Source organism: Kogia breviceps, chromosome 18, assembly GCF_026419965.1.
Source record: "Kogia breviceps isolate mKogBre1 chromosome 18, mKogBre1 haplotype 1, whole genome shotgun sequence".
Classification (NCBI taxonomy): Eukaryota; Metazoa; Chordata; class Mammalia; order Artiodactyla; family Physeteridae; genus Kogia; species Kogia breviceps.
In genome coordinates, this window is record NC_081327.1 from 6,040,774 (window position 1) to 6,062,878 (window position 22,105).

The window sequence follows — 22,105 nt, forward strand, 5'->3', positions numbered from 1 at the left end:
GCTCAGGCGCCTCCCCAGTTTGCAGGGAGCAAAACCATTAGCCCTCGCGGTAGAAGGGGCTGTGCCCGTCCTGGAGCCCCAGAAGCTGTCCTACTTCTTCCTGGGCCGTGGGCTCCGTTTTGGGGGAGTCGGAGGTACAGGATGGACACCGCTTTGCGCCACTGGTAAACGTTCATCACAGCGCCCACAACGGCTGTCACGACACAGCGGGATCCTTATGCAAGTAACAAAAAGCCCAGCCGACACTGGGTTAAACACGAGTTTATTTTTCTCATAACAAGAAGCCGGTAGGTAGGGCCCCAGAGGGGGCAGCCCTGCAGGCCCTTCCATCTCAGTTATGTCCGGGATGCGCCCCTGCGCCTCAGCACCCCATCCTCACTCCTCTAAAAGCCCCAGACTCGGGCAGGTGAGGGAGCCCTGCCTCCACAAACTGCCACCACTCACCCCCAAGGGGCCTCCTCTTAGGCCTCATTGGCCGGGTCAGGGTCACAGTGGTCAGACATCGACTCTGCAGAGTGGTCAGAGGAGACCACGAGTCACCACCCCCTCTCCATCCAGAGCCAAGCCAATGTGGTAGACTCCCACCTCCACCTACTCGAGGCCAACTAGATAGGAAAGTGTCAGTTTCAAGAAACCAGCTAAGACAAGGGAGGCCTGGTGGGGAGCCCCGCCCCTCCTTGCGCCTCCCCTCCCCAGCCTCCGGAAGGGGTGGGGTCGTGGGGGGGAGCTGGATAAAGTGTCTGGTACTGAGCAGGCCGCCTGGCCCAGCACGGCTAAGAGTCCGCACGTTTCTCCTCCTCCTCCTCCTCCTCCTCCTCCGGCAGGATCTCCAGGCTGCTGTCAGGCTGCGGGACTGTGTCCGCGGGGGGCGGCGGAGCCAGTGGGGCACGGGTGGGCCACAGCGGCAGTGGGGAGACGGGTGGCGAGGGGCTCCGGGTCTCTGTGGGGGGCGCCAGGCCTAGGATCTCCTGCACGTTGTGGGGCAGCTCCTGGAGGGTTGGCGGGTAGGGAGTGAGAAGTCAGAGGTTCGCTGGGGGTTGGGGGGCTAGCGGGAGGGGTCAGGGACTCACCCGGCAGGCGGTCAGCTGCCGGTAGAGGGCCTCGGCCCGCGTCAGCACGTCCTCCACGCTCAGCTTCATGGTCAGCTCGTTGATGTGCTGCGGGCGGGGGTGGGTCAGGCCGGCCTGCCTGCCTGCAAGCACCCAGCTACCACCGCCAGAGCGCCTGCTCTGCGCCTCGCGCTGGGGTACAACTGAGGGCAGACGGGCCGGCCTGGCCCTCTTGGGGCTCACGGTGGAGCTGGGGGATCAGGAGAGGTCATGTTCTCTCCGGCTGCTTGCCAGGCGCAGCGTTCAAGGAAGGAAAAGGGCACCGAGCCCCACTGCCGCAGCCCCGCCCCACATTACTGCACTGGGGCAGGGGCAGGTGGCCCACTCACGCATGGGCCACATGCTCTGTGAGGACACTGCAGGGAGCCAGGGATAAGACGGGGTAAGAGACAGACAGACCCCATCTCCTGGCCACCACGCTCACAGCTTAGCCAATCATACTTTCAACAATCCTATTTTGAGTACCTACTACCGAAAGGTGCCGTGGCACAGGGGCAGGGCCAGCCTCCACGGAGTTCACGCCCAGGGGATGTGTCTTCTCCACACAGGTCAGGATGGGTAGGGGGAGGGAGGGGACTGGGAGGGACCCAGGGTCTCACCTTGAGGATCTCATTGGACCCGAAGCCTGAAAGCATGAGGGTGTCCCGCTCCATGTCCAGGATGGCGCAGGCCACCAGCAGGTGCAGATTGGGGCCAGGGAGCCCCGTCCACAGCACCTAGCGGTGCCCAGGGCAGGGGTCACTGCAAAGCCTCTGCCTCAGGTCCCACCCAGGTCTGCCCCACACCCTGCCCACCTCCCACCAACCTCCCTGCCCCACCCGCTGCCGGTACAGCCAATCCATTTCTCCTTCTCGGCCCTCCCACCCAAACTGGCTGGCTCACCTCCCACAGCCGAAGGACATCCGGGAAGGGGAATTCCCTCTTGAACCAGATGAGCAGCCACCGGAAGCAGAAGCAGAGAGAGCCAGAGTCCTGGGAGTCTAGGGGAGGACAGCGGTGGGAGGGGCAGCCCTCAGCTGAGAGCAAGCTCCAAATCAACTCCAATCCCGCTCGAATTCACAGGGCGCCCGGTGGTCGGACTGGACTCTAAGAAGAAGTCGCCCTGGCTGCAAGAACCCGCACGGGTCTACGCGAGTGGAGGGAGAGCTTCAGAGCGCGGACGGGGATGCTCAGCGTCAGCAGGAACCCTTCCCATCCTGCCTTCCAGGCTCCAGGTGAAGTGAGCCAGCCCCGTGGTCTCCACTCTCATGTGGAAGGGAGGCAGTAAGACCAGTCCACTCAGGGAAAAACTTCTATTCAACATCCAAAGCTGGGGGAGGTGTGAGGAAACTGGCCCTCGTGTACACCGCTAGCAAAAACGTAAGCTGGTAGAACTTTCTAGGAAAGCAGTGACGGAGACAAATGTTTCAAGAGATGTAAAAATATGTACTGCACTGGATGTAATATCACTTCTTGGAATTTAACCTAAAAAAATCATCCACGAATATAGATTCATCACGGTGAAAAACTACAAATAACCTAAAAGTCCAGCAAGTCAGGTTAAATCTATTGTTATACATCATTAAGATGGAAAGGACACCATGTAGTCGATAAGACTGATGATGTAGGGCTTCCCTGGTGGCTCAGTGGTTGGGAACCTGCCTGCCAATGCAGGGGACATGGGTTCGAGCCCTGGTCCAGGAAGATCCCACATGCCGCGGAGCAACTAAGCCCGTGTGCCACAACTACTGAGCCTGCGCTCTTGAGCGCACATGCCACAACTACTGAGCCCGTACACCTAGAGCCCGTGCTCTGCAACAAGAGAAGCCACTGCAATGAGAAGTCCGCACACCACAATGAAGAGTAGCCCCCAGGGGCTTCCCTGGTGGCACAGTGGTTGAGAATCTGCCTGCCAATGCAGGGGACATGGGTTCGAGCCCTGGTCTGGGAGGATCCCACACGCCGCGGAGCAACTGGGCCCGTGAGCCACAGCTACTGAGCCTGCGCGTCTGGAGCCTGTGCTCCACAACAAGAGAGGCTGCGGTAGTGAGAGGCTGTGCACTGCGATGAAGAATGGCCCCCGCTCGCCGCAACTAGAGAAAGCCCTCGCACAGCAACGAAGACCCAACACAGCCCCCCAAATTAATTAATTATTTTTTTTAAAAAAAAGAGTAGCCCCCATTTGCCGCAACTAGAGAAAGCCCGCGCACAGCAACAAAGACCCAACACAGCCAAAAATAAAAAATAATTAGCTTATCATTATCTGCATTCAAAAAAATAGTTTGAGCAACAGCAACTTTAACTTTCTTTTCTTTTCGTGAATTCCCTGCATTTTTTGCATTGAACAAGCAATGCAGTCCGAAATGCAGCAGTCCCCGCCCCAGGAGCCCAGAGAGCCAGTTTCCAATCCCGGCTCAGGGGTGACTGGAGACGAGAGCTGGCTGGAGATGAGGAGTGTGAGGAGCTGCACCCAGGTCCTTCGTCTGAAAAGTCCAAAAGGACACGAAGGAGCCACCTCAGCAGGCAGCAGGGGCGCGTTTGGCAAGTGTAGGGGACCCACATCTGCATTCATTGAGCTTTTGCTCCAAACCGCAGTCCTGCTTTTACATATCAATTCTGGGTTCTGTGGGGATGTTTCTCCTGTTTGCACCACGTCCAAACATCCTGGACATTGTCTGTGGCCACTCCCAGAGACTCTGTCTGCAGCAAGGTCTGTGGTCCCGCCATCATCCCCTGCTGACCCGCCAAGACACGTACCCAGGAAGTCGCAGAGCGGAGGGTCCAGCACCCTCAGGAGGAGCAGGAGTTGCCCGAGTTGCCGCTTCATTGTCTCCTGACTCTCCTCAAAGTTCCCGTGCTGTGGGAGGGAGGGCCACGTCAGGAGCCAGACCCCAGCTTTTGAGGGGGCCTGTCTCCCAGCCCTGCCGAGCCTCACCACGAGCTCCATGAAGCCACAGAAACACCAGAAGGCATCCACCTCGTTCTGAGTGACGAAGAGGATTGGGGAGAGAAGGTCACTCATGCCCTGGACGTAGCCTGGAGGGACATGGGGTCAGGGCCCAGCCGAGGCCTGCAGCGCGCTCCCCCCACAAGGCCAGCCCCCAGCAACGCCCCCGGGCTGCGCCGCACCGAGGTCAAAGTGGTACATGCAGTAGGTAAGGAGAATGTCGTTCAGCAGGCCCAGCCCCGGGTTCTCGGGGCCCTCATAGAATTTGTTGGTCCTGTCGGTGCGGCTCACATCTCTCTCTGTGGGGACAGGGGGCAAAGTGCAAAGGCGTGAACGGTGCGCCCTGTCCCTGCCGGCCGGCCGCCAGCACACCTAGGTAGGTGTGGGTCGTCCAGAGACCATCTCGAACGCTCTCATGTGAGGTGCTGGCTCACCAGCTCGCCACACCCTCCCAGCAGCTGACAGTTACTAAACCATCAACAGACGGAGAGACTGTGGCCCAGGGAGGTAGAATCATTTGCTAAGATCGCACAGTGAGTAGGTGGTAGATGTGAACCCACGGAGCCTGGCTCCCATCCCGCGCTCCCCCCATCCCGACCCCAGGGCCACGCGTCCCTGCTCACCCCCGTCTCACTCCCCCTCCATCCCTACGGATGGCCTCGCTTCTGCTCTTAGGGAGACGGGGGGGGGGGCTCCCTCGGGTCCCTCCCGGCTGTTTCCGGTCTCACCATCCCACCCTTGCCCCCCACTCACCAATGAGGCTGCGGTATCCGTGCAGCAGTGAGTTCCTCCGCTCCTGCTCCGGGCTCACAGATTTCCACTGCAGCTTCATGCGGAAATACTCGTCCCTGGTGGGGAGGGTGAGATGTAGGGACACCCCCCCACCTCCTCATGCTACAGGGCTCAGCCTAGGTCACCGCCCCTGTGCTTCCCCTTCCCCACATCTCTCATGACCCAGAACACGCTTGCGGGATTTTGTTGTTGTTGTTCCAAGTCTGTCACCCCCACTGGACGGAGAGCAGCAGGGGCCGGCGGGACCGGGACACACGGCAGAGGCACGAGATATGCCAGGGACGACGAGAGGTGCCCCACGGGCTCAGGAAGCCCGCTGCAAAGCGGTGACCACTGAAACAGCATGGCACCGGGATGAAAATGGCATCGGAGATGGGCTGTGGGCCCTCTAGGGGCGGGGCCTGGCCCACTGCCTCCGTCCCCGCTGTGCTCAGGTCGACGGCCCCGTCTGCACGCGTAGCGCACCGCCGGTGCCGGGCCGCCCGCTGGGACGTGCCGGTGATCAGAAACCTCCAGTCGACTCAGGAGGCCAGAGGCTGGAGCGCAGCAGGGCAGGAGCCACGGCGTCTCACTCACGTTTTCTTGCGCACGTGGGCCTTGTGCTCCTCGGCCGAGCCCTCCCAGCTCAGGTACCCCAGGAGGAACTTCCAGGCCTCGCGTCGCAGGCTGGGGCTCAGACCCTGGAGGGCAGAGGGCAGCTCAGACGGGCCTCCCCTTGGCTGCCCGCCGACCCTGCCCAGGCCTGCTCACCCACTCAGCTCCTCACCCCGGAGAAGATGCGGGCTTTCAGCTCAGGGACCTGCTGCAGGCGGCCCTCGGGGCCCACGCGGCGGGCCCACTCCTCCTCTGTGACCGGAGGCGCCCGCTCCACAGCCGGCCTCGGCCCTAGCTCCACCTGGGGGACACGGGACGAGTGAGCCCAGGGCCTCGGCCCCACAGCGCTCCCCAGCCCACCGCGGGCCACTCCGAGTCAGCTCGGGGCCCTTCTTAGCGGCACGGACGGACAGAACGTTCGGGGCGGGAAGCATCTCCTTGGCTGGGTCAGTGAAAGTGCCCCCCAGTAACAATAGGCAGCAGGTGCACAGGCTACAGGCACCTTCCACCAAGTCACTCATGAAACCCGACGAGGGCGGTGCTGTCATTATCCCCATCTCTCTGGGGAAACAGAGGCCCAGGGAAATGCAGTCCCACGCCCGTGGAGACAGCCAAAGAGCAGCGGCGTCCACCCTGATACTCACACAGGAAATGACCTCGAACCCAGGCTCGGGTTCGTCATCGGGGGCTGGAGGCAGGTCAGGGGAGGCCCCCTCCTGGTGCGGCTGCAGGGCGCCCCGGAAGAAGCTGGTCACACGGGAGAAGCTGCTGAAGGTGGTGGAGTAGGGGTCCTGGAAGAAGCGCTGGGGACAGGGCCGAGGAGCGGTCACCGTCCACCCTCCCTGCCTGGCCTGCACGGCCCGCCCTTCCCTGCCCACACCGGCCAGCCTGGCGCTGGGAACTCACAGACACCACGTTGGAGCTGTCCTGGTCAAACAGCTGGAGGTGGTGGAAGGAGTTGGAGAGGGCCGAGGAGTCATGGGGGAAGACGAGGTAGAGGCGGGAGTCCTGCGGGGAGCTGCGGGCAGGGCATCTGGGTGACACACAGGCAGGGTGCCCCGCGCTTTTTTTTTTTTTTTTTTTTTCTCAGCATCCCGACTGCCCTTGGGGAATCCCTCATCTCAGGCCTGAGACCACAGCTGGACCCCAGGGATGGCCCAGGGCTGGTCAATGAGGGCCTTCCACCTCCCTGGCCAGGGTGACTGACTCAGGGACAGGCCAACGAGAAGCAGCCCCAGGATGCTGCTGGAATCTGGGAAAGAGGTGCTTTCTACCCACCGGGGCCCCCAGAGAATGACAGCAAACTCAGAAAGAAAAAGAGCGACTCTTTCTGCATTCCGGGACCAGGTCCCGCCTGATGTCAAACTGCCCTTTGATTTTGCGGTTACACGTGCCACTCAAGTCTCTTTTTCCTGCCTTTCAATCAGTCGGCGTTGCATTACTTTCACAGCCCGGAGGGAGTCAGGCTGCAGCCCTGGAGGGGAGGGGCCTGGGACAAGGCTCACCTGGCCAACAGCAGGTAGCGGCTGAGGACGCGGAGCAGGGCGCGGGTGCCCCCGCGGTGGAAGTGCAGCGCGGGCAGGGAGCCTCCAGCCTGCGTGACCAGGACCAGGTATGCCCAGCTGAGGCCCGGCTTGGAACGGCGGATGGACTTGAGCTCCCCCAGACTCACGGAGAAGGCCCAGGAGCCCCGGGGGGAGCTGGGCTCTGCACCTAGGGGGACAGCAGCGTCGGGAGCAGGTGGGGGGCAGGGGGGCGGGGGGCGTGTGGAGCCAGAGGCGGCTCAGGCATCTCCTGAGAGCCCACTGCGAGCCAGCCCCAGTCCCTCTGGGAAAGGAACCCAGTAAAACTGGAGGGGAGCCCGGGGGATGCGTGCCTGCCCCCAAATCTCCCCAGGCTCCCCACATCTGTCCCCTGCCCCCCCAACCCTGCCTGTCTCACCTCCAACCCTCTCTTCACTCTAGACCCCTCTCAAGCCACAGCAAAAAGGCTGTGGTTTCCTAAACACACCCAGTGCCCCACACCTCTGGCCTTGACCCCGCTGCTCTCTCTGCAGGGAGAGAAAACTCTCAAGGCATCCTTCAGAGCTAGGCTGTGGCACCACCTCTTCTTGGAAGGCTTCTCTGCCCCCTAGGGGGTTAGATACCTCTGGTGCCCCCAGCACCCTGTGCGACCCCAGGATGGCCCGAATTACCCTGTCACCCTGCAACCGTCACCGCCACAGCCTGGAAAATTCCATGGGCAGGACTTACGTGGAGGTGCCCACAGCCAATCAGGGAGCCCGGCCTGATGAGCAAGGCTGCAAACCCCAGAGACACCGGCCACGCTGGACCTGGGCTGGGGACCGCCCTGCACCCCCCACCCACTCTCCTGGGACTGGAGGCCAGTGTGGGCAGCCATCTTGACCGTGGGCAGCACAGCCCACGGAGCCATGAGCACTGAGGGTAAGTCGTGTTTCCGCCTGCCCCCGCAGGGGCACCAGCTTAGTCTACCTCTCGCGGGCTCTGAGTGGCGGTGCCGTGGCCGCACGGTGCTGATGACGGCCCAGTCGGGTTCATAGCCGGGGTCAAAGGTTGGTTCCTCCTCAGAGGTGCAGGAGTCTCCCCCACTGGTGTCCTTGGGGGAAGACAGGAAAAGAGACTGAGGGCCTGTGGATTCAGAGTTTCCAGATCTGAGCCTCGAGGCCACCCTGGGAGGTAGCCCCATTGAACAAAGAGGGAAACTGAGGCACAAAGAGGGCACAGCACTTGCTCTCAGGGTCGGTCACCCAATGCAGCCGGGGAATGGGCCAGGACTTGAAGCCAACTCTCATGGTGGCTCTAACCAAAGCTCCCCCACATGGAAAGCAGACAGCTAGGCAGGGGTTGGGGTGCTTTGCAGTCAGACTGCCGGAGGTCACTGTGCTTAAAATAAGTATGTAGGAGTTACTAGAGTAACTCAGATCAGGACCACAATCAGATACCACTTCACACCCACCAGAATGGCTAGAATAAAAAAAGACAGGCAATAGCAAGTGTTGGTGAGGATGTGGAGAAACTGGAACCTCTTACACTGCTGGTAGGATTGTAAGAGGGTGCAGCCACTGTAGAAGAGAGTCTGGCAGGTCCTCAAAAAGTTAAATGTGGAATTACCATATGACCCAGCAATTCTGCTCCTAGGTATACACCCCAGAGAAATAAACATGAACACCCACACAAAAACTGACACATGAACGTTCACAGCAGCATTATTCATGACTGCTAAGAAGTGGAAACAACCCACTGTCCATCAAACTGATGAATTAACAAAATGGGTAGATCCATACAATAGAATTTTATTCAGCAATAAAAAGGAAGGACGTTCCGATAGATGCTACAATACGGATGAACCTTGAAAGCAACCTAAATAAAAGAAGCCAGTCACAAAGAACCACATAGAGTATGATTCCATTTATATGAAATATCCAGAACAGGCAAATTTATAGAGACAGAAAGCAGATTAGTGGTTGCCAGGAGCTGGAGGAGGGAAGTACAGGTACAGGGTTTCTTTCAGGGATGATAAAATGTTCCGGAATTGCGCGGTGGTGATGGTTGCAAACGTGTGTGAATACTAAAAACCACTGAATTATGCACTTTGACACTTTTAAGTTTTCATAAAGCTTGAATTTTTTTGAGTCTGATGGTAAGTGAATTCTATCTGAATAAAAGAAAAAAATAGCTGGCTAGTATTTTGTTATGAAAATAACACGAAGTGCCCAGCATGGGGCCAGCTGGTGGCTGCTTCTATTGACATGAGCTCAGGGGCCTGATGGGCAGATTCAGGGCAACCATGCAGAGCAGGGCCATGCTGAGGGTCAGAGTGCAGTAAAAGCCAGTGATGCTGGCCATGAGCCATGGAGGAGGGCAGGGAGGGGACAGAAAGCGTGAGGACTGAAGCAACTGTGAGAGAATTCACAGCTCATGTGTCTTCTTCCTCTATGGGAAAAGCTAGAAAGGTAAAACATTTCCCAGGCTCCCCTGAAGTTGTGTTCCAGGCACAAGAGCCTACCAATCAGATGCACTCAGATCTACAAAGTGGAAATTAGATAAGGGCAACTTCCTGCCACTCTGGCTGGTGTTTGGCTGACAAGGAAAAAGGAGGAGTCTTATCTCTCTCTTCATCCTCCTGCACACAGAGTGGTAACTGGGGCAGCAGTGGGGCCGATTAGCAGCTCTGATGGTAGTATTCTCAAATTTGACAATTCTAGGGACAGTCCCATTCCCTACAGCCCTGCCCTCACTGGATGACAGCTCCCCCGGCAGGTCAGTTCTGCAGCGTCAGTCCTATTCCTCTGGCTTTTGTACAAATTCTGTAAGCCTCCACGTCTTTGCATTTAACCCCTTGCTGCGTAAAGTAACTGGAGTGTTTTGTGACTCCTGCAGTAAAAACCCTGCATGATTAGAAGGACTCAGACTGTGGGTCTAGCCAACAGCCATTTCTGCTGGATATTCCAGACTGACAAGCCACTCCCACAACAGAAGCTGAAATATCCCAATATCCACTTTCCCGGCCTTCCCTGCATTTCTGAATGGCCTAGGGACCCAACTCTGGCCAGTGGAAGCTGAGGGTACATCCACGGGGAGTTTGAAGGGAATTCCTGATAAAAAGGCACCTACAGGAGTCAACACCCTATTCAGGTCAGCCTCTATGTGCCGTCAAGGGAGGACATGCTGTTTGGAACTGTGGCAGCCAACCAGGGCCCTGAAAGGAAGGCCAAGGAATGGCAGGGACACCTGTCCACAGGCTGCCAAACCAGCCCCTGGCAAAGCCATCTGTGCCCTCCCTGTTTTGTGACATGAAGAATTTGATAATTTTGCCAGTGTTTACACAAAATAATGATAATTAGTCGTGTTGTTTGTCAAACATTTGCAGCTCTCCACCCCTCGGGCATACAGTAGGATTACAGTTCATTGAACTCTACTGGCTGAGTGGAGACATGCAACTCGTTCTGGCCAAAGGGCTGGGATATATCACTTCCAAGATGGACTGTTTAACTGCCAGGGAAAGACTTCTAGAGATCTCTTTCCCTCTGCCACAAGGAATGAGACCTTTAAGATGCTGGCTGCTCTAGCAGCATGCTTCCTTGAGTAATCATGATGAGCAGAGAGCTCTTTTGCCAACCTGAGATACACATGTAGAGTGAACAAAAACAGGTAAAAAGGCTGGAGCTCCAGCAGCCCTTCTGGACCAGAAGACAACCTTAAGGACAGATGCCACATGTTGAGGATGGATGCCACATGCTAAGGATTACAGAGCAAAGTTGGAAGGAAGCTGAGTCATTCATAACATATGAACCCATACTGCTGACTTCTGGGCTTTGTAAAAAGAGAGATACGAGCTGTTATCTTCTTTAGGTCGCTGGTATTCCTGTTTCTATTACGTACAACCAAATGCAACTCCTAACTGATGCGAAGGTTTCTGGGAAATCTCGTTTTTCCTGATAAAAAGGACAGATACGATTGGTACCCTGCTGGCCCCTTTTCCCTGCCTTAAAAGGCAGATGCAATGGCTGCAGCTGAAGTGGTCATTTAAACACCACTAGAGCAAGCCCAGTAGGTTCTCAGCAATCCAGGCCCTGATGTCACTAACCAAGGACAGCAGCCTCATACCTTCTGGAGTCTTGTGAGGTGAAAGAAACAAACTTGTTTGCTCACTCTGTGGTCAGCTCAGTTTTGTGTTCCTTGGAGCTGAATGTATCCTGAATTCATATGTGTCCTTCCCATTGATGCCCATCTCAGTGGGTTTCTGTTATTTGAAAATAAGAGCGCCAAGGAGGACAGCAATATTCTCAAGAAAGGTACTCAGACTGCCTGTGAGGTTGGTGAAAATGCAAAATCCTGGTTGCTGCTGCTTCAACTTCCATAGGGAGGCTCTGGAATCTCCATTTGAAACCCCATGGCCCCAGCTGAGGCTTCATCCTCTCTTCCTGGCCCATCACACTGGCCTCCTCCCCGACCTCCCAGCCCCCAATCTCCCTCCATTTGGTCCTTCCATCCATCTCCCACGTGACCCCCCAGATGGGGCTTTCCATATCCATACCTTTCCCCTCCCAAGGCTCACCTTGGCCCCCAGGACAGGGTCCAAGCTTCTGAGCCTGGCATTTCAGGCCCAACCATCTTTCCAGCAAAACCCTCTACAGAGACATCCCACATTCTGTTGTGCCCTGAAACACCCTTCTTCCTGCTGTCCCTGAAATGTATTCTTTTGTTTTTTGGGGGGTTTTTTTGGCCGTGCTACGTGGCATGTGGGATCTTAGTTCCCCAACCAGGGATCGAACCCATGCCCCATGCAGTAGAAGCGCAGAGTTTTAACCACTGGACCACCAGGGAAGTCCCCGCTGAAATATATTCTTGCCTGCTTCTCATCTTTAGAGTCCCAGCCCAAATGTCTGCACCCCAGAGAGAGACGTGCTCTGGAATCAGTATGTCTGGGTTCAAATCCCAGTTCCAGTACTTCCTAGCTTTTCTGACCTCAGGAGAGAATGAGAGGATGAGGCTTCCTCCCATCGTGCAATTTCTCAAAAACAGAATGAGGGGTGAGGGAGGACTTTTAGGCAGTGTCTGGGTTGGATTCATCTCTGGGTCCCGACACCATCCAGCACAAGGGCCTGACAAGGAGACATCTAGAAATGAGAAGGGCGAGGTCTTGTACCCGGGGAAGGAAGGAATCCGGGCAAAGTGGAAGAGTAGCTTCTGTCGGGTCTTGTTCCCTCTCTGGACATGATGGCAGGACTGCCCAAAAGAAAATGCCACACTCTGTCAAGTCCTTATGGGCTGAGAGCCCGTGGAACCTGAATCCACAGGCTCAGTTGTCCTCTTGCACCCTGGCAAAGCTCTCCCAAGAAGCAAAGGGAGTGAGGAGGCAGGCAGCTACCCCCATGACCACAAATCTCATGGTGTCTACTTTCTTTCCACGAATGGGCATCTTCAGCCCCATTTCACGGAAGAGAGGAAAGTGAGGGGCAGAGAGAACTTAGGTCCCAACCAGGACCACACATGCTCCTAGGGTAGGTCTGGAATTGTATTCAAGTCCTTCAAATGCTTTCCACTGCCCCGACCTAGAAGAAAAGCAAGTGGAGAAAGGGGAAGCAAGGGTAGCCTACCTTCTTGGAGAAGAAGATTTGGGTGGAATCTCCAGCCTCCTCTACAGGAGCCCAGTACAGGAGGACGTCATTGTCCTGAGAGAAAAAAAGAGGGGTTGGGGGGGCTTCCCTCCAAACTCCCCAAACCATATTTCCAAACTTCCTCCCAGTTCTGGACCCTCAGCCTTAGAAAGCCACCTCTCCTTCCTAACCTCCCGTTGCTGACCTCCACACTATATTCCTACAGACGCCGCCTCCATCCCGCTCTGGGCCTGCCCGAGCCCTGCTCTCTCCCGGCCTACCTTCTCCACAACACGGATGACGCCGGCGATGAGGGAGTCCGGGTCTTGGTGCTTCTTGGCACTGGTGTGCAGGTACACGCCTCCTTTCTCAAATACCACCTAGAAACGGAAACCATTGAGGGGCGGGGCCCAAGCGTGGGAAGACACTCGAGGGGGCGGGGCTCAACAGAGAGCCAATGGGAGCAGACCCGGGGGAGGAGCTATTCACCAGGGGGCGGGGCCCGGGGTACATTTACCTAAGGGATGGGGCCCGGAGTGAAGCCTGTAAAGCGCCAGGCTTCTCTGGCACTCCGGAGGATGGGGAGGGGAGAAAGGGGGAGTGCATTCCAAACTGGGCGAGGCCAAGGGGGCGGGGCTAAATGATATGGGTCTCCCTAGGGCAGTGGAAGGAAGGGTGACAGCGTGTTTATTAAGGGAATGGTGTGCTTGTTAAGGAGGTGCTGGACTCCCAGAGTCCCTGCAAGGCCTGAGAAAGAAGCAGACCACCGGAGGGCGGCGTTTCGCATAGACGGAAGCAAAAGAATGCGTCTTCAGTGCTTACCCTGTAACCGGCGCCCTCCATAGCCGCGGCCGAGGCCTCACTGCCCCGGCTCCCCCCTTTTCCGGGTCAGCGTGCTGTCACATCCGGATAGGAGACTCCCCTTAAGCCGAGACAGTGGTGGCGTCCCCGTCTGTTCTAGAATAGGAATGGGTGTAACCATTTTTCTGAATGGGGTGGTTAAACTTGAACTACAAGTCACGTCACAGACGCTAAAGGAGGAGCGGCCAGTGCGCAGGCGCAGTAAAACAGTCCTAGCAGAAGTAAACAAGGGGGCGGGTCCAAGAGCTCCACCCCCTCGCTCGAACTGGCTCCGAAAGGCCTACTCCGTTCTCCATATTGTGTACTGGCATCGAAGCCAAAGAGATGCCATTTTGCTCGAGGGCACGGACAAGGCCGGTCAGCTGCGGCCATGTTAATGCGGGGCAGTCCCATCTCTCTGCGGGGCGCGAAAGCAAGGTCCTGGAAGAGAGAAACGGTTAAAGAAAAAGGTGAGAGGAACTGTACATCACACGAGGCTCCGAAGGACTCGGGTTAACGGAATGAAGCCGTCAGTATCCCCGGGGACGAAGCGGTCCCAGACGAATTCCTGAGTCACCGTCGAGAGAAAGTGTTCTGAGACGCCATATTGAAGCTGGGCAAACCGAAGCAAGAAAGGATGCCATGTTGGATCTTTGCCAGCCTTGGGGCTGAGGGGGATAGGCTGGAGAGAGAGCCCATATATACATTATTGGGCACATGATGCCAGGCTGGTTGCCATGTCATTAACGGGCCCTGCTTTCTACCAGTTCTGTGGAAGAGGTTATTTTGGGGGAGGGACGTTAGGTCGCATTAGTGTACTGTGGTCCTGAGTGTGCGTGTGCATTTTCCCCATATTTCTTGGGGAAATGTTTCCGAGCAAGCTGAAGCTTTTCTTTCACCATCTTTTTTATGGGCACCCTGCCGTCGCCATTGCCCCACTGTGATCCGGCGAAGCCCCCGTGGCCGCCATGTTGGTCTCGGGCGGCCGGATAAGGGAGGCGGAGTGTGCAGAGTGGAGGCGGGCCAACCACGCGGAAGTGACGCAAGGCGCCGCCATGTCTTTTGAGGGCGGCGACGGTGCCGGGCCGGCCATGCTGGCTACGGGCACGTGAGTGGAGGCGGCGTTGTGAACCGCGGTGTGGGGAGAATTTGGCCGTCCGAAGGAGAGGGGCGATGGGAGGGCGAGCCGCTCGCGGGAGGGTTATAGCCAGCGTAGATCAGAGGGCAGAAATCGCCCAGTGACTCTACGCTGAGCGCTGGAAAGGTGTCGCCTGCGGGAACCGTCGTGTCTGACCCGAGGCAACGCTTAGACAGCCTTATCCTCCGGTCTCTAGACCCACTAGGATCTTTACTTTGGCCGTGGACCATGTCCACAGGGTCCGGGGGTTACTCGGTGGGGCCTCGGGGCGCCCCTCACCCGTCCAAAGGCGGGACTTCCGGTCCTGGCCCCCACCCGGGCGGGCTTTCCTGTTTTCTTCCTAGAGAAGTGGGTCTTTCCCTGGACCCCCGGGCGAAGTGGGGACTCTGAGCGGTAGAGAAAGACCCCAGACATTCACCTGCCCCCAGCCACTGGGTGCATCCTCGAGTTCCTCCCACCTTGGTGCGGAGGAGGGGTTTACTTCCAGTTTGACAGGTGGTTGGAGGGGACTTCGCTAGCATCCCTCATTCCTTGGGGGGCTTTTCCTCTTTCCTCAACTCTTCCTGGAGTCACTTTCCTCACTTCATCTCCTCACCTCATCCTAAACGGCCAATCACCTTACCTGCCCCTTCCTCCTCCTGTGGAGGACAGGTCTTACCTCCCTGTCTCCCTAATCTTAAACAAACACCTCCATTTGGGGGGAGAGGGGAATCTTCCATCTCTAAGCTCCTTGGAAGAACTTCCTCCGGAAGCTGAAGGCGTGGGAGACTCTCCTGTGGGGTTCTTGGCTTGGCTACTCTCCTGTTGGTCTTGGCATCTCTCCTGTTGGGTAACCGATGCCAGAGAGCTCCCAAGCCTTGGCAGAGAGGTCTGCGTGAATCACCCTTCTCCTCTTTGAGGTGTGTGGGACCCTTATGACCCACTCAGTTCCACTTCACTCTTTTCAGCTATGCTAAGCTATATGAGTTTGATCGACTCTTAGAGATGTCGTCTAAGAGAGGAGTTGAATCTTGGTGTCCCAAGGGAGTGAGAGCCCCTTGGCCTAGCACTACAAGGCTTTGTGACATTGGACCAGTCATTTCCCTGCCCTGAGCCTCAGTTTCCTCCATCAGATGGGGATGACCCAAGGAGTGGCTGTGAGACCCTGTGCAGCTCCCAGTTCTGTTGGGTTTTGGAGTCAGGCAGACAGCAGTTTCACCCCACTTCTGCCGTTTTTAGCTGTGTGCCTTCTGGCCAGTGCCTTAAGCTCTCTGAGCCTCACTTTTCCCATCTGGACTAGGAGATCATAAATCTTTCCTCATAAGGTAGGCAGGATGGCATTTGGGATTAAGAACAGGTTGCCAGATCCAGGTCCCAGCTGTCCATCTCTCTAGCTAAATGACCCCGGGGCAAGCTACTGAATCTCCCCGGGCCTCCGTTTGCAACTTTAAAGTGGGGTGATCATAGCTCCTCCCTTATAGGGGTGGTGGGAGGGTAGAGTGAGATTGTTGATGACACACTCGGGTCCCTGCGTAGCCTGTGGGAGGTGTGGTATAAACTTGCTTCAGGGTCTGTCAGGACTGGTACTGGTTGTGTCTCACTGCAAGGGCTTTGTACTCTGTGAGCTTCAACTGTCTCATATGTAAGGTAACAGCTCCCACCTTTGTGGGTCAGGTAGGAGGGGAGATGGCAGGTGCAGAGTCCCTGCACAGAGTAGGTGCTTAGCAAACACTGGCTTCTATGATCTTGAGTCACAAAGGACCTGCAAATTGAAATAAAACTTCTACGACCCTGGAGGGCTAGATCACAGCCCTGCTTGAATCCCTCCAGTGACAGGGAGCTTGCTGCCTCTCTGCAGAGGCTCCTCAGCACCCCAGCAGGCCTAGCTCAACCATTGGTTTACAGGGAGAAGACAGGCACAGAGAAGGCCATTCAGTGGTGTAAGGTCACACAGCAGTCAGGGCAGGAAGCCAGGCCCCTTGTCCCTTTTTCTTCTCACCTTGTAAGGAGATGCATCCAAGCAGATGGTCTGCTTAGGGCAGACCTGTCCTGGGGTCACGAATCACTGACCTCGGGTTGCTCATACTCTGATGGAGGAGGCAGCCAGAGGTACAGCTGTCACAAGCTCGTGTGACATGAGCTATAGTGGAGGTAGCCCAGGGCATTGTGGGTCTAGGGAAAGCATCTGATCCATCCTGTGGGTCAGGGAAGACTTCCAGAGGACCTGCCAGAACTGTCTTGTAGGAAGTGCAAGAGCTTTGTGGGCAGAGGACAGCCGACACCCCATTTTCTGCTCAACCCCCGCTCTCTGAGACCTGCCATGTGCTGGGCAAGGCTGATGTCTCAGAGCTGAATCTGACGCCCACACTGGCTGGGGAAATGGATGTGGGTCCAGGCAGTGCCCCCCAGAGGGATATGTGTTAGAATGGGGGTCACTCAGACATTTGGGGAGCCCAAAGGTGGGGAGGGGCCACCCTGAGCTAGGGGTGAGTGTAGGAGTGACAAGGACATGCAGGACACGTGGTGCAGGTGGAGCGGGTCCACCTTGACTGAAGGAGTGTGTGAGGATATGAGGCCGTGGGCAGGCCCTCCCGTGCCGGGCTAAGGGGCTGTGACCTTGTCCTGGGGGTGCGGGAGAGGAACAGAGGCAGTTCCAGGGGTAGAAGGACCCCCTGGGGAGCTGTGTGTCAGCTGGACTGGAGGCTGGGCCAATGGTCCAGGGCGGCAGCGTCCATCAGAAATATGATCTGAGCCACCTGTACAATTTCAAATCTTGTATGAGCCACATTAAAAAAGTGGAAAGAAAACAGATGAAATTCACTTTCACCCGATATTTTATTTAGCCAGCATAAATAAATGTGATCATTTCAACATTTAATCAACTTCAGATTGCTCATGAGATATCTTACATCCTACCTTTTTGTGCTAAGTCTTGAAAACCCCGTGTGGGTTTCACACTCGTGGCACCTCTCACTTTGGATCAGTTACATCTCCAATGCTCCCTAGTCACGTGTAGCTGATGGCTTCCGTGTCGGGCAGGGCAGGGCCAAGAGGAGAGAGCGGGGCTGTGGGGACGAGGGCTAGGGCTGGACGGGGAGGAGTCCGGGGGGAGTATGGTGCTGGGGGGAAGATGCGGAGCTCAGCTGGGATCAGGTGGAGAGGAGGGATGGGGGTGGAGTCCAGGGACTGGTGGACACACGGGGCTGGGTGTGGACGGCGAAGTCAGCGAAGCCTCAGCCCACTGTGTCGTGCTCTGCCCCGCAGGGCGCGGATGGCGTCGGGGCGCCCCGAGGAGCTGTGGGAGGCCGTGGTGGGGGCTGCCGAGCGCTTCCGGGCCCGGACGGGCACGGAGCTGGTGCTGCTGACGGCTGCGCCCCCCCCGCCCCCCCGCCCGGGCCCCTGCGCCTATGCAGCCCACGGTCGAGGGGCCCTGGCCGAGGCTGCCCGCCGCTGCCTCCACGACATCGCCCTGGCCCACCGGGCTGCTGCCGCCGCCCGGCCCCCCGTGCCCCCACCAGCACCACAGCCGCCCAGCCCTGCACGGAGCCCACCCCGGCCTACCCTGGCCAGGGAGGAAGATGAGGAGGATGAGGACGAGCCAACCGAGACAGAGACCTCTGGGGAGCGGCTGGGCGTCAGCGATAATGGAGGTGAGAAGGGCAGGGGCAGGGGCCGGGGTGGTTCTTGGTAAGTTGCCTCCTCAGTGGGTTTTTCTGGAGGGGTACAGCTTGCTTGTCTCTGACCCCTAATGTTCATGGAAGCTGCAGGCTTGCCTGTGACTCACTCTGTGACCTTGAATGAGTCATTTCTCTTCTCTGAGCTTCAGTTTCCTTCCATCATGTCCGGGAGCCAGCTCTGTGCTGGGAGATGCTGGGCACAGAGAAAGCCAACTTGGGGCCTTTTCTCTAGGGACTCTGGGTCTGGCCAAGGAATTGGAGTCCTGACATGAAGCAGTGCCCTGTGGAGGCCATGGCGGGGGAGGGAGCCTCCTGAGCCGGGAGCATGAGTAGAACAGAACTTGTTTCCAAATCTGGGGTGCCTAATGCCTGTGAGAGCAAAGACAGGAGTTAAAGAGGAGTCAGCGGCACAAGCAGCAGCTAAAGAAGCAACTGGCTGCATTGGGGGAAACGTGGAGGTTGGATGCTTCCCAGACACTGCCCTGTAACATTAGGGCTTTGAAGAGTGAGTAGGAGTTCTCCGGCAGTGGGTGGGTGGGGGACTCAATAAGTAGTTACTCGTATGTTACTGTTACTACCAACGGCTGCCTTCCTCACTGTTGCTGGAGAAACCCTCATAGTGTTAAGGGCACAGACTCTGGAGCCAGGTGGTCTGGGTTCAAATCCTGGTGACACCGCTTATTAGATTTGGGACTAAGTGCAAGTGAATTAATCTCTCTGTGCCTCCGGGTCCCCATTTGTCAAACAGGGATCATAATCATCTCATATTTCTCTCAGCCTGTATTTTGAGTCAGTTCATCCCAAACAGATCTTACAGATTTCATGTTCGTCCAGCCAGTTGCTTTCACCTGGGGATGTACCAGATAGAGAGAAACTGGATTTATTTCTGCCGAAGACCAGTCAGATAACCAGGGGAAAGGTGTTCGTGGCAGAGGGAATAATTATTCCAGAAGCCCTGAGGCTTGCAAGGGCCTGGCCAGTGCAGGGAACGGAGAGGCGTTGGCAGTGGCCAGAGTCTAGAGCACATGGAGTCCAGCGGGACTCAACTGGCCCGGGCCTCTAATGCCATCCACAGGACTCTTTGTGATGGATGAGGATACCACGCTCCAGGACCTGCCCCCCTTCTGCGAGTCAGACCCTGAGAGCACGGATGGTGAGTGTCACAGGCTGTCCCCATCCCTGGAGAGGAGGGTGGGGAACTGGGAGGAAGGCAGCTGGAGACAGAGGCTGAAGTCCACCTTCTCTCCCAGATGGCAGCCTAAGCGAGGAGACCCCTGCTGGGCCCCCAGCCTACTCAGTGCCCCCGGCCTCAGCCCTGCCCACACAGCAGTACGCCAAGTCCCTGCCCGTGTCCGTGCCCGTCTGGGCCTTCAAGGAGAAGAGGACAGAAGCTCGGTCATCTGATGAGGAGAACGGGCCGGTGAGGGGCAAATGGGAGGTGGGGAGGAAGGTGGCAGGAAGGGCTCAGAGCTGTCTCCTCCAGGAAGCCCTCGGACGTGGATGCCACGTTTCTCAGGATCGATCCTCCCCTCCTACTCATAAGGCTGGCTCTTGGCTAGAGCCCTGCAGTTTTAACTATCACAGCCTTGTAATGCACCCCAGTGCCTTGTAGAGAAAGCAGCCTCTCCTTTCCAGGAACAGCTCCGTTTATAGAATACGTGGCCTGTACAGGGCATAAGTATTTTAGTATCCCCTCCAGATGGTGAAACTGAGGCTCAGAGGGGTCAGATCACCTTCCACCCCCACCCCACATATTCCTGGCCCCTCCTGGAATTTGTGCCACCTCCCTTGTCTCTGTCCTCCCTCCCACACTGTCCTACACATGGAGTTCCTGGGCTGGCCTGGGTGGGTCCTTATCTCCCATCACTAAAGCTCCCTGAAGCAGAGGGGAAACTGAGGCACTGAGAATACACATGACTTCCTGAGACTCAGCCCGTAAGGGGCAGCGCTGGGATTAGCACCTAGCTTACTTTTGGAAAAGAGCTGTGGACTTGCAGGGAGGAGGCCTTGCATCCCATGGTTCCCCCTCCCTATGATACCTCTCAGTGTCCTCATTTACAGACTAGCAGGGTCCATCAGCTGCTGCTGTCCTTGTTTGTCACTGGTGGAAACACAGTTAATTAACTGAACCTTTGAGGCCTGAGAGCTGGGTCCTGGGCTGGCCTCTGAGAGGGCCCAGGTCCAGCTTCTGTTCGTGGCCTCCCCAGTGGAGACTGACAGGGAGAGAGAGGGCTCCTTTCTCTACAGCGCTGGTGACATGGTCGTTCACCCTTCTTTAGCAATCACTGTGCTGATTATCTCAGACCCTGTAATCAGCCCCGTTTTTCGGAGGGGAGACTGAAACCTAGGGAGGTAAAATCCCTTTTGACAGCTAGTGGGTGGCAGAAGCCTGATTAGAACCTGACTGAATCCCGAACCCAGATCCTTAGACGTGAGACCCTGTGGGTTCACACAGCCGTGATGGTCAGCAGACAGGCAGCACTTCCACTATGTGGAAGGACGGCGGTGAGACAGGCCTCTGTGTGCGCACATAGGAGGCCGAGAATGGGGGGAGGAGAGGGGCGGGAAGGCTCTTGGAGGAGGTGGTGTTTTGAGTTGGGTGGCAGAGACCTAAATGGAGCAGGACAGGGTGAAGGGCATCGCAGGGGCAAAAGTGCTAGAAGAGGACCTGGAGCCCAGGGTGTAGGCTCTGACCCCGTCCGTGTCGCCGTTCCCGCAGCCCTCCTCGCCGGACCTGGACCGTATCGCGGCGAGCATGCGCGCGCTGGTGTTGCGGGAGGCCGAGGACACTCAGGTCTTCGGGGACCTGCCGCGGCCACGGCTCAACACCAGCGACTTCCAGAAGCTGAAGCGGAAATACTGAGGCCCGGGGAGCTTCCCGGCCCGGCGTCCGCCCCACACCCACACACACTACACCCCTGCCCCGCCTCCGGGGCCCGCCAATCCGAGTCAGATCCGGGACCGGCCTCCCGGGCCACCAGGATTGACCAGCCCCTGCCAACCCCTGCCGCCCTTCCAGCCCACGACCGCTCCCGCGCGGATGAGCGAGGCCTGTCCAGTTTCCCGATTGGGTCTGTTTTCTCTATGCCCAGCGACATATTCTTTCTATTAAGGGATTGTCTCGCTCCCCGATCGGGGCGTGGCTAGTTGGCCAACACCGTCGTTTTCTGCCTAGCAACAAGGACTTTGCTCGCACGGCATTGGCTCCATTCCTGAAAGAGCACAGTCAAGCTCCAGGATTGGGTAGTGGCCCTCGACTTCTTCACAGTGAATGGGCAGCTCCTTCACTTGATTGGCTCGAACACTGTAAAGGGCTTGACCAATCTCCCGAGAGAGCCATCACCCTTCCTGAGTTCCCTCTCCTGATTGGCTCCACTTCTGGGGGCTTGGCCAACCCTCTTCCTGTGCCCAGGATTGGCCTGTGGCCTTAAATTTACGTTCTTTACACTACTGGGGCTGGGGTCGTCTTTTGCCGAAGTCCTGACAATTGTCCCTCTGGCCCCCTCAGGGATGGCCCGATCCTGTTCCTGCGTCTGACACCCTCTCATTGGTTCCATCCCACAACAGCCTGCCAATCAAACCCGTCCTTGCATCCAGGACGTTACCAGCTCCCGCCCCTCTCCCCCCACCCCCACAGGTGCCTTAAAGGGCCCTCGTCCACCCAAGGTGGGGGGCAGGGGGCCTCACTCTCCGGCCCTGGTGTGGGGGAGAGAGTGGGGGGTCGGGATCGGGAGTTGGGAGGGGCGCTCTGAGATTAAAGAGTTTTATCTCTGACGAATGAGTATGAGGTGTGTTGTGGGTATTCGTTTAACATTTTCTGAAGCCAAATTAGCAGCGTCTCATTGCTTCTCAGTGCAACGCTGGGAATTGGACTCGTCCCCATTTTACGGACAAGAAAAGAGAGATTCACGGGGTGGGAGGAAGGATTCC

General features: G+C 57.2%; 2 protein-coding genes across 4 annotated transcripts; one reads left to right on the forward strand and one right to left on the reverse strand.

Moving 5' to 3' along the window:
• Positions 1-246: 246 nt before the first annotated feature.
• On the reverse strand, positions 247-13,990 carry TBC1D17 (TBC1 domain family member 17). 2 transcript variants are annotated; one of them, XM_059044099.2, is made up of 18 exons: positions 13,868-13,990; positions 13,364-13,498; positions 12,823-12,921; positions 12,542-12,616; positions 7,914-8,037; positions 6,927-7,134; positions 6,328-6,439; positions 6,066-6,224; positions 5,594-5,722; positions 5,404-5,507; positions 4,789-4,883; positions 4,218-4,334; positions 4,024-4,124; positions 3,846-3,945; positions 1,992-2,089; positions 1,709-1,825; positions 1,071-1,157; positions 247-989 (listed from the first exon to the last, which is right to left on the reverse strand). In XM_059044099.2, exons 2-18 carry the CDS (start codon positions 13,382-13,384, stop codon positions 774-776), a joined length of 1,962 nt encoding a protein of 653 aa, XP_058900082.1. In that variant the 5' UTR covers positions 13,385-13,498; positions 13,868-13,990; the 3' UTR covers positions 247-773. The 2 variants fall into 2 exon arrangements, 1 of the variants encoding a protein (XP_058900082.1); XR_010837745.1 differs by lacking the exon at positions 13,868-13,990 and having other exon boundaries at positions 1,071-1,299; positions 13,364-13,511.
• On the forward strand, positions 13,732-21,949 carry AKT1S1 (AKT1 substrate 1). Of its 2 annotated transcripts, none has more exons than XM_067019002.1 (5): positions 13,732-13,851; positions 17,763-18,148; positions 19,251-19,328; positions 19,426-19,595; positions 20,895-21,949. In XM_067019002.1, exons 2-5 carry the CDS (start codon positions 17,770-17,772, stop codon positions 21,036-21,038), a joined length of 771 nt encoding a protein of 256 aa, XP_066875103.1. In that variant the 5' UTR covers positions 13,732-13,851; positions 17,763-17,769; the 3' UTR covers positions 21,039-21,949. The 2 variants fall into 2 exon arrangements, with proteins under 2 accessions (XP_066875103.1, XP_058900174.2); XM_059044191.2 differs by lacking the exon at positions 13,732-13,851 and adding an exon at positions 14,327-14,489.
• The last annotated feature ends 156 nt before the right edge of the window (positions 21,950-22,105 follow it).